An 11,979-nucleotide genomic window follows, 5' to 3' on the forward strand; every position below is an offset into this window, starting at 1 on the left:
CTCCACAAGCAAATGACTTTGCAAGGAAAGGGTTGACTCTGGCGCGGGAGAAGCTCGAAAGCTGATTGGTTGTGACATCACAAAAATTATTCAAGTGTGTCGAGTGGCATTTCGGCGCGGAAGTGATTTTGTTTTAACTTGCAAAAGAGGAAAATAAAAACCTTATTTTAATACTAGTTTAATACACAATTGGAATCATTTTACCCCGTACTTTGTTTTAATTGTTTGAACCGGTTTTTGTTTTAAAAATATGTTTTTTAATTTATGTATTTGATCAAAATCATACATCGAAAGAGGTCTGTTAGTAACTGGTGTTGTAAAACTGTTGACTTGGTTAATAATGCGCCTAACGTGCAGTTACATGTTATATCTATCCAGTATTCAACACATATTTGCAGAACTCAAAGCATGTTTATGTTTCAAAAATGTTTTTCATTTTTTCAAAAGCATTTTTTAATACATTTCCAATTCAATTTTTTTCCCAAAAGTAAAGAAATTTAGAATTCCAATTTCATTCCAGGTTACGTTTCGAATGGGATCCGAAGCAAGGACGCGAAATCAAATTTTAACGCTTGTTTGTTGACAGGCACACTAGACCATTCAGCCATCTGCCTGCACTTTGGTTACAACTCCTTTTTCTACATATTTTTGTAAACATTTTTGCTGCATAATTGTTGTTGCAACAAGCAAACAATAGACTACAAAATCTGAACTCGACATATGCAACTTTAAAACTTATGTGATTGGTTACATTGCAAATTCTTCCATGTGTCTTCACATTAAAGTAATAAAAACACAAAAAAAGAAATACAAGTTGAGTACAACGTTGATTTTTTTTTTGCTTTTTTCGTCAACTTGCGTATCCACGGCTGCTTTTCAATTTCCACCCAACATATTTTAACTCGTCGTAAGCAATGAATTTCGTACAAATATCCTTAAAGCTCTCAACAGAATAATAAAACGAAGAAACATTCATTATGATGCACCCAGTGGTGGGATTCAAATTTTGTTGTCAGCCGGTGCTATCACAAAAGTCATCTTTTTCAGCCGGTTCTGTTACAAAAGTCATCTTTTTCAGCCGGTTCTGTCACAAAATGTCCATTGACAGTAACCAGTAAGGCTAACCAGTTCGCTAATGTCATAAAATTTCCTTACACGGTTCTATAGGACCGGGGTTATCCGGCTGAATCCCACCACTGTTTAAAATGTTTTTCAAGTCTTTAAGTGCCTATAATGTACAAGGTCGGAATGAAAATTTGATTTTAGATCCTTTGCTACAAACAGTTTTTTTTTTTTTTTTTTTTTTTTTTTTTTTTCTTCACCGGGTTCGAACCCAGGAACCTCCCGGGGACGAATCCCGATCAGGTTTTTTATGTCTGTATATGGGTCAGGCGCGCCATTTTTATTCCGACGTTTGACGTCCTATACAGGTCGCCTTCATCAGGGTAAATAACACTGAATGCTACTAGTACAGTGCACGATAAACCAACGGAAAAAAGAAACGCAAGTACGTTACAACGCAACGAAAATACCGTGCGATAACAAATGATTGGGCCTGATGAAGGCGACCTGCGTCACCAAACTACCCGGGTTACTACAGCGACGACATGAATTGCACGTGGTCTGTGAATAATTATTACGCGGGTTACGACATCGAGTTAAATGTGGACGATCTCGCGCTCAGCTCACACGACAAAGTTCAGCTGTACGACGCACACCGCCACCTGCTGGCGACCTTCACAGGTTACAGCAGCTACACTTCGCCGATTCGGACCACTACATTCGGCATGTCCGTCGAGTTTTCGTCCGACTCGAGTCGCGGTTTCAAATTCCGCGTGCGCGCGACTCCCGTTGCCATGACGACCGACCGGCCAGAGACGACGGGAGCGCCCAGCACCGCGGCTTGTTTGAACGGACAGCACGTGGACATTTATCAGGGCTACGGATATATAACTTCCCCTAATTACCCGTGGAACTATCCCGACGACCAGCAGTGCTCGTGGACGGTTCACAGGTTACAACGGCTACAACATAAAACTTACTGTGTTCCACATGCAACTTGCCTCTGGCGATAATGTCACAGTTTTCGACGGTTCTTCGGAATACTCTGATGTCTTCGGAGTTTACCGGGGTAACTACTACAACGCAGCACCTCTATACTCGAGTGGGTACTACATGCTCATCAGCTTATGGTCGGACCACTACTACACAAGCACAGGTTTTCAACTAAGATACGAAACTTACTACCCTGTCGAGGAAACCACAGAAATACCGGATGAGCTCACCGTTCCATCATCCAATATCACACATTGCGATTTATCTCATCACCAACAAGGCTCTACTGGAAGCATTTCTTCCCACAATTACCGCAGTAATTATCCTAATCGCTGGAGCGAAAGCTGGTACTTCCCCGAAAATTACGATCACATTCATTTGACCTTCAACTTTTTCAGCACCCAGCAGAACGTGGATATCTTAAAATTGTATTCTCATAATAATTTCCAGCAGTCGTGGTCAGGAAATTATTATTCTGGTTACGCTTCCTCCGGTTATCCCCCGAACTGTGGCTCATGCGGTTTATGGATGGTGTTTGTAACGGATGATTCCATTAACTATCCTGGGTTCAACATTTCCTACTTTTTACATTAACTCCAACAGATTAGAATGTTTTTCTAATGAGTTTTATGCAGTTTTAATACATTAATTGTATTTAAAATTTAGTTACAAGACATCAGAATCGCTTACAAAACACCGCTTGTAATTTACTGTTTAGCACAATTTTTAAACAACTTTGTTACGATTGATTGTATGAAGCTAGTCCAGAAACCCGCTTGTGGCAGTTCCTAATAAACGAATATATTTAATAGTAATTTTTATGACATAATCTCATTTGTTTTGAGCGTTTGGAATAATTTGCATTTTGTCGCCTAAAGTTACTTATCGACAGATTCGATATTGAAGGGTTTTAAACCTTGATGTTAGTCTGCCAAACATTACAATTGATCGCCTAAAAACATTGCTGTCATTGTCCTTTCAAATATGTGTAGCGTGCGAATTAATAATTGTAGCTGTATTATTTGTACTGTTTGTGTTTAATATGTGGCTTTGGGAATGACATAATTGTACGAACGCCTCGAAATACAAACTAATTCCGACATTTGTGCTAAGGTTAGTGATTATCGCAGTTTGGTGAGTCTTGTTCCTTTCACGGCAAATGTTTGTGTGTGATTGTCATTTAGAAACTTATCATTTTGTTGTCGGATTTTATGCAGGTTATGTGCAACTAATCAATCGTGAATAGAAAAATAAACCTACTACTCAAACCTGGCAGAGTTTAAACTTGTTTTCTTAAACCCAAGCCCAAATAGTCCGGCTTACCGTGCAACGCCCAACTAGCCTTTTGATTTTAATATCTCTTCAGTTCACTGCGCCAAACTTTGCCGAGGTATGCATTACTGCAGCGGTTCTCAAACTGGGTCCGCGGTCCTTTAGGGGTCCGTAAGGCAATTTTGGGGGGACCGCGAAAAGGTTGAAGTAATTGTATAATCATATTTTGCGTCAGTTTGTGCCACTAAATAAGTTTAAGTCAAAGTAGAATCGACTGTCTTCATTGCTAAACAATAGCCTTTGTCCCATGAAACTAACAAAAATGTAATTGTTCGCGCACAATCGAAATTGTTATGCGCGATTTTGCATAACTAGCTAAAATCCTGCAATCAACTTTCGTTTTTCTGAACAACCTATTTAGGCTGAAGGACCGCGAGCCCTCGAAATAATGGCAAAGGGGCCGTTTTGAAAAAATAATGAATAAGTTTGAGAACCACTGGTTTACTGCATTGTATGATTGTTTCAAAACGGTAAATGCCAGTTCCCAGCAGTCACATTGTAACAAAATTATGCACAAAATAAAAACATATATTTGACCCCAGTTTTACACAAAATAGCAAAAAGGATCAAAGAACCACGAAACTGCGAAACATTCGCAAACAATTGAAAATTGCAATAAATATGTACATGCCGCACAAGACGTGGTTTGTGCGGTTTAGCCGCTTGGCTTGTCAATCATGTGTGTCGCTTGTCGTTTAATTGTCAGAGGGCGGCTTCAGCCACAACTGCCACGTTAACTCGTCGGTTGTCATGTGGCTGTTGACGTCGTCGAACGTCATGTAAACGCTTCCGAACTCGATCGTACAACATTTTCGGGGCGTTGGAGTAGATGAGAGGGTTGAGAGAGCTGTTGATGGGAAGCAGGATTATTGCTGACACTGCGTAAATCACTGGAGGTACAGTTGTTCCACCGAAGTTTAGGAAAGCCATGATTGAGATTGGCACCCAGCAGAAGAAATCAGTAAAGACCAGCCGGATGATTTTCTTTTGCATTTCTGCAACAAACACCAGAAGTAGGAACAATATTTAATTTGCGCTTATCGGATTTACCTTGGTTCTGTTTTTCAGCTCTCGCATTTTGGGCCCTCTCATTCACTTGCCTGCCACTGGCAGCCGACCTCTTGTAAATCCAAACGTACGCCACAGCAACAAACATAAAAGCCACAAAGTTTAGAGTGATGATGGCAAGTGAAAATGGCCAAGCCTTGTCGGTCGGTGTCACGTAAAGTTTACTGATGCAAACACTGTTGGTGCTGTAGTACCTGAGAAAAACATTCAGTTACAGCAACAACTATAATAATCTAATTTGCTTGTAACTACGTACCCTAAATATCCTGTAATGTCAAACAGTTCAGTGTAGTTATAATCTTCAAGAATATCCACAAAATCCGCCCAAGAATAAACATTTTGTACCCTTAGAAGTGCGCCATCGAGTGTCTGGGAATCGTTAATGGTAAAATTGTGTCGAAACTTTACAAACCGTTTCATGAAAGTGTCCATGCCTGCAAGAAAACATACGGCGGAACAAAACGGTTAAATATACACATGTGTTGCAATTGCTCACTTGAAAAGTCAACGACATGACTCTTGAAGAACGGGTTTTCTTTCATCCACGCTTTGGTTTCAAACAAATGTTGAAATTGAGACGTGAGAGGAATAAAAGCCAGTGTGAATGAAAAAGTCCAGGATAAGATGATGGAAAGGGTAATAATTTTCACTTTGGGGAAATATGGCGCATTAAACGGCTGCAAAATAAGTTGCTTGTTGAAACACCAGAGCACATATGCATTAAAAAATACTCACGTTTTTCACAGCGTAAAGTCGAAATGCTGTTAGCAGGACCATTGTAATTACTGATGTTTCGCTGGAAAGCAAAACCAAAATGCCCATTGAAATGCACCTCTGGCTTGACCTCCAAACAAGGTCGTTGGCACAGTAGTCTCCAGAATATTGAACACCAGCAACGCCGAGCATGAGCAGATAAACTCCCATAAGCAGGTCAGAAATCGACAGATTCAAGACAAGAAGATGGTTGGTTTGAAATGAGGCCGATTGTGACTCTGTCGTCACCAACAGTTTCATCTCAGTAACCATGACGACCTGCAAAAACCACCTACTTAGAACCACGTGTTTTCTTTTAGCTTTACAAAATATACCAGGTTTCCAAAGATTGCTAGGAACGCCATTATCCACACAACAGTTCGTAACACCGGGTTAGCGATCAGCTCGTATCGCGAGGAAAAAACGTTTTCATTTGCTCTGCTTGACTTCGTTGGGCATTCGTCGCTCCAGTCAGAACAGTCGCCAAATCCATTGAACATCTATTAGTGGCAAATTTTGTTAAAACTGCCATGAAAGAAAATTATATAGAATAATTAAAAACCTTTTCCTTCTTCGCAAACAAAGGTTGTTTGTTTTCGCAATAGAACCTCCCGTCACTCGTGCAGTTAGTTTCGTCGCTTTCATCATCACAGTTTATCGTAAAATCACAAATCTCAGATTTACTTATGGAAACCTAAACACATTAACCTATAAGACAGCGGTTCTCAAACTACGGTCCGCGGTCACTTAGGGGCCCGTGAAGCAATTTTGCGGGGACCGCGAAAAGGTTGAAGAACTTGTATAATTTTTTTGGCGTCAATTTATGCCACTGAAAAAAGTGTAAATCAAAGTAGCATTTAAAGATCAACTGTCTCCGTATAGCCTTTATTGCGTGACAAAGAAGCACTTGTTCGCGCACAATCGTAATGTTTCTTGTCTTGTTTGTGATGTCATAAACAATTTTTGGATTATTGTTAAACGTAATTTTGCACAAGTAACTTAAAATTCTGCAATCAACTTTCGTTTTGCTAAAATACACATTCCATCTAAAGGCCCACGAGCCCTTGAAATAATGACAACGAGACCGTCTTAAAAAAATAATGAAAAAGTTTGAGACCACTGCTTATAGAGTAGGGATGTTATTATAATCCATAGATGCTAACATACCTTAGCTCCATTTAACGCGGAACAATTGAACCTTCCTTGTTTTGTGCAAGTTTTCGAATATTCGTCACTTCCGTCTTTGCAATCTATAAAACCATTGCAAACTTTTGAACGAAACTTTCCAGAGATTTCCACCACGGTTTCGTCACTTCCGTCTTTGCAATCCAAAACGCCATCGCAAACTTTGGATTGAGGAATGTTGAGACGATCGTTTGTTGTTGGACAATGTTTACGATGCGCGCAGATACGAGGGTCCTCATCGTGGTTGAACCTTCGTTGATCAGCATTGCGAATTGCAAGCGGGCAATCTCGTTTCCCGTCACACAACAGCTCGTTGCTGAAAGGATCAAACTAAACGACAAATACTAATCTTAAAGTGATTTTACGTACCTTGTCAATGGTTCACACATACAGTTGCAGACAAACGAAAAACAACATATCGCGTTAGTTAAACAAAATATCAAACATGTCAGGTCTGTTTCGTTCTGTGGATAGTAATAACTTACCCGCTATTGTTGGTTGTTCACACATACAGTTTGTGGACACATGCAAAACAAGATTACGCGTAAGTTAAACAAAATATCACACATGTCAGGTATGTTTCGTTCTATGGATAGTAATAACTTACCTGCTATTGTTGGTTGTTCACACGTACAGTTTGTGGACACATGCAAAACAAGATATCGCGTTAGTTAAACAAAGTATCACACATGTCAGGTCTGTTTCGTTCTATGGATAGTAATAACTTACCCGCTATTGTTGGTTGTTTGCACGTACAGTTTGTGGACACATGCAAAACAAGATATCGCGTTAGTTAAACAAAATATCACACAAGTCAGGCCTGTTTCGTTTTATGGATAGTAATAACTTACCCACTATTGTTGGTTGTTTGCACGTACAGTTTGTGGACACATGCAAAACAAGATATCGCGTTAGTTAAACAAAATATCACACAAGTCAGGCCTGTTTCGTTTTATGGATAGTAATAACTTACATTCTATTGTTGGTTGTTCACACGTACAGTTTGTGGACACATGCAAAACAAGATATCGCGTTAGTTAAACAAAATATCACACAAGTCAGGCCTGTTTCGTTCTATGGATAGTAATAACTTACCCACTATTGTTGGTTGTTTGCACGTACAGTTTGTGGACACATGCAAAACAAGATATCGCGTTAGTTAAACAAAATATCACACAAGTCAGGCCTGTTTCGTTTTATGGATAGTAATAACTTACCTCCTATTGTTAGTTGTTCACACGTACAGTTTGCGGACACATGCAAAACAAGATAACGCGTTAGTCAAACAAAATATCACACATGTCAGGTCTGTTTCGTTGTATGGATAGTAATAACTTACCCCCTATTGTTGGTTGTTCACACGTACAGTTTGTCGACACATGCAAAACAAGATATCGCATTAGTTAAACAAAATATCAAACATGTCAGGTATGTTTCGTTCTATGGATAGTAATAACTAGGGCAACTCTTGCAACTTTTTTTACAGCTTCCGGCAGCTTCCTAAATACTCAGAATTTATCTAGTATGCTGTTATAAGCGGTTTGTAGGAATTTTATGTTGCAACTTTTTCCAACTTTTTTCTATTTTTCATGCAACTTTTATCAAGTATTGCGGAAAATGTAAAGAATTGATTTAATAAACATGCTATAAAACTATTTCTAGTATTTCTAGGTTCTATTTAGTGATGTACCGAATCGGCGAAATTTCAATTCGGCCGAATCAACCGAATAATTTATGACGTCACGCGAGGTCGTACCCTACGCGTTTGACATGAAAAAATGTTTATCTACCAGGCAATTAGTACAGAATAGTTGTGTTTCGTCCTTATTTCAGTTCTGTGGGGTTTAAATTTGCTTCAAGCATGATTGGCAACCTGCCAATGAATTGCTAATTTTTTTTTGACTACAGTAGGAAAAACGATAATGTGTTGAAAAAGATAAAAATTGATGCGATTTCGTTATGTTTGGGCTTTTGAAAGATCTGCGTGGAACCTTAAGCAGAAAAGATACGTTTAAGTCTTTAAAATTGTTATCGTAAAAGATGCGGTTTCGGAAAATATTACACATGTCAGGCCTGTTTCGTTTTATGGATAATAATAACTTACCCGCTATTGTTGGTTGTTCACACGTACAGTTTGCGGACACATGCAAAACAAGATATCGCGTTAGTTAAACAAAATATCACACAAGTCAGGCCTGTTTTGTTGTATGGATAGTAATAACTTACCTCCTATTGTTAGTTGTTCACACGTACAGTTTGCGGACACATGCAAAACAAGATAACGCGTTAGTCAAACAAAATATCACACATGTCAGGTCTGTTTCGTTCTATGGATAGTAATAACTTACCGTCTATTGTTGGTTGTTCACACGTACAGTTTGTGGACACATGCAAAACAAGATATCGCATTAGTTAAACAAAATATCACAAAGTCAGTTTTGTTTTTTGCACATGTCAGGAAGATATCGTATAATATGAGCGATTTTTTTTTGACTTGTCTGGGTCAAAAATAGGTCACAAATGTTGCATTTGTCGTGTGTTGTAAAACAGTGGTCTTCAACCTTTTTTACAAGCGACCCCAATTTGAAAGAAATTGAAATCAGGATTTACATGTGGTCGCGTTTTTTTCCGATGGGGAGAAAAATGTTTTAAGGAATGCCTAAACTGAAGCTTTTTTCATGTGAATATGCCAGCCTAATTTTCAAGTAGACTTTAAATATTAGCATTCACGCCATTCAGCGTGTATTATTACGCTTAAATGTTAAAACCCAAAAGTTTCATCTAATTTTGCAAGTCTAATTTGCGTTGAAGCCCACCAGTTTGTAGAAATCAGTTAATTTATGCATTTTTTCCTGTACCACATGTGTTATTATTGACACAATATATCATTCATAGGGCTCTATCGCGTAACAATGGGTTAGACAACTTGTGTTTTGTATATATTTGGGTCGCAACTGTTCGGTTTTTGATTACCGGTATTGCATCACAATGATTAGATTGTGACACGAGGTACCAAGCTGTACTGCAAAACATGAGCAACATTGCGAACTAGAACATAAACGTATCAATTTTTTAGGTAATAAATTTAAACGCCAGTAAATTGAATTTATAGCGACCCCAGAAAAAGTTTAGGCGACCCCACTTGGGGTCGCGACCCACAGGTTGACGACCGGTCTACCTTGAAGACCACTGTTGTAGAGGTTGCGCTGTCAGTGAACTTTTCATTTTACATTATTTAGCCCGCTTTTTACTGTTGTAATTGGCCCATTGCCCAGTTATTGTTAATCGAAAACATTTAAGTGAAATAATTAGGTCGATATGGTGTGATGCTCAACACACCTCAAAACGTGTAAATTCTTTGGTAGGTCCCAAGTCATTTTACGGCAGCTGCAGGTTAGGTGCAGCTCTTGCTTCGGTTTTGCTTTAGATACTTCATGTATCTTTCGTTGAGACAAATGTATTAAACAATTTTTGTTGTGTCTTAGCTGAAGTTTTTTGGCAGTGATTTTTAATTAGCTCATTTCCCTTTTTAGAATAGGTTAGGTCAGGGGTGGCCAAACTTTTTTACCAGAGGGCAAAATTTGCAACTATCTTGCCACTGTGGAGGGCCGGATTAAATGAGATTTACGTAAAATTTGTCGTAACTGGTTGCCATCTTTATTAAAATATGTATTATTGTAGTAGAATAACAATAACAATAAGTAGGCCAGGATGTGAAAAAGAGCACATACAGCTATGTTAGCTACTTACGTCATGGTTGACAGACTGTTTTAAAAACAACGCTGCAAGGGTATTTATTCTAAAAATAACAACGCTTGCCACAAGCTACTGCTAGTAGCAGCCAGCGCTGTTGCACTGCTTGTTCACAGTGGTAAATATGGTGCTTGAAAAAAAACCAGGCAAGGTGTTTGGCGGGCCGGATGAAACAGGACTGTGGACCGGATGCGGCCCGCGGGCCGTAGTTTGGCCACCACTGGGTTATGACTATGTTCAGATTTTTGCCCTTCTGTTAGACTTTTGTACATTCTTTCGCTCTAGTTGGATTAGCCTACAGCCATATTTTAACTTTTTGTACAATAATGTGTAATTTAACTACTTGAATTCTTCATAGGTCAAAATTTTGATTTTTCAATTTGTAGGTCAAATTAATTTTTTCTTGGTCAAAAAATAATCGCCCTAGTTATAATATAATACTATATTACTTAACGCTACGCGCTCATGACACATATGACGCAAGCAGTGTTTTTTAAGGTGTTTTGGGGAACCGTTTTGGTCTTCTCTCCAGCGTTTTCCCAAAATTCCCCAAAAAACAAATATGGCTATTTTTTGGTATTTAAATGAAACACTTGTGGTCTCTTAAAACTACTTAGCGGTCACCCAAACCAAACCTAAAAAAAACTGGACGCAAGCAAGTTTTTGAAAATTGAATTGGTGCTTCATGGAAACGATATGAATCTTTAGGAAAGAGTGCACACAAAAATCCGCGAATTAGCCAATAAAATGGCCTAAAAATGTTTGTGAAAAACAATACAGTACTTTTTTCGCTTTAATTTTAATTACCCCTCTTACACATTTATCCAACAACGTTAATCAAGTAAATTCAATTAACACATAATTAACATTTTACTCACCGTTTCACATTCCCACCCGTCCTCCGTAATCTTGTTGGTTGTCGAACAGTCGATCTCGGCGCTCACAGTTCCACTGTAAACAATCACACCACCACTTACATTGTGTAGACATGGTAGAATCGAATTTGTCGATTACTGGGTTGACGCGAAACAATTTAAGCGTTCACTTTCTAAATGCGCGTTTGGCCATCGAGCGTTTTCTGCGTTTCCAGCTGCTCGGGTTTACGCAGGTCGCTCTGTGCACTCGTAATGTTCAGGTTTCGTGTAAGCAAAACCGTTTTTATTGAATACAACAGGAGTGTCAAACATGCGGCCCGCGAAGTAACTTTAAGAAGTTATGTGTTTTATTCAGGCGGAATACCCTGTCAAACCAATGAGTTTATATGATACATTCATTCTTTATTAGAGGTAAATGCAACGTTTTAAGGATGATCAAAAGTACCCATCCTTAGAATAAGCAATTGCGATTGTTGCGTCATTGTATGCCATTGTTTTACTCAAAGCATAGTTGATACACTCTGCTACAATGTATATCTGTTTGTTGTTTATTACAATACTAATATATTTTTTGATCTACTCAATAGTATTACTGAACATTTTACTCTTTAACCGTGCAATCTTTATTGTTGTCATGTTACATTGTTACAAATGTTTTGATAGTACGGCCCTCGACTTACTTAAAAGTTTATATTTGGCCCCCAAAGTTGTTTGAGTTTGACACTCCTGAAATACACCATGTTATCATGTAAATAATATATGTCAACGCAAATATATGCAAAAATAATATGTTAATGGATTTTATTTTGGTTCAATTTAAGTTGACCAAAGTGGTAGCAAGGTAAGGAAAGATAAAGCGACAATATTAGTCATTAATAGACGGACTAGTTCCGAAAAATACTCGTTTCAACCTACATTGAAAACGTTCCGCAACCTGTTGGTTGTTTTGTCTCACAAA

General features: G+C 38.5%; 1 protein-coding gene across 1 annotated transcript; it reads right to left on the minus strand.

Moving 5' to 3' along the window:
- Window positions 1-4,034: 4,034 nt before the first annotated feature.
- Window positions 4,035-5,473, minus strand: LOC145230093 (G-protein coupled receptor GRL101-like). The gene is made up of 5 exons (XM_080095468.1): window positions 5,191-5,473; window positions 4,952-5,132; window positions 4,712-4,889; window positions 4,438-4,649; window positions 4,035-4,382 (listed from the first exon to the last, which is right to left on the minus strand). Exons 1-5 carry the CDS (start codon window positions 5,467-5,469, stop codon window positions 4,090-4,092), a joined length of 1,143 nt encoding a protein of 380 aa, XP_079951594.1. The 5' UTR covers window positions 5,470-5,473; the 3' UTR covers window positions 4,035-4,089.
- Window positions 5,474-11,979: the final 6,506 nt, after the last annotated feature.

The sequence above is a fragment of the Phallusia mammillata genome, chromosome 5, assembly GCF_965637545.1.
Source record: "Phallusia mammillata chromosome 5, kaPhaMamm4.hap1.1, whole genome shotgun sequence".
Lineage (NCBI taxonomy): Eukaryota > Metazoa > Chordata > Ascidiacea > Phlebobranchia > Ascidiidae > Phallusia > Phallusia mammillata.

Coding starts and splice junctions, on each gene's coding strand:
- LOC145230093 (XM_080095468.1), bottom strand. CDS start 5,469: ATGAAACTGTTGGTGACGACAGAGTCACAATCGGCCTCATTTCAAACC. Junction 4,890..4,951: donor TCATGTCGTTGACTTTTCAA/GTGAGCAATTGC, acceptor GTTTTCTTGCAG/GCATGGACACTTTCATGAAA. Junction 4,650..4,711: donor GACATTACAGGATATTTAGG/GTACGTAGTTAC, acceptor TGTTTTTCTCAG/GTACTACAGCACCAACAGTG.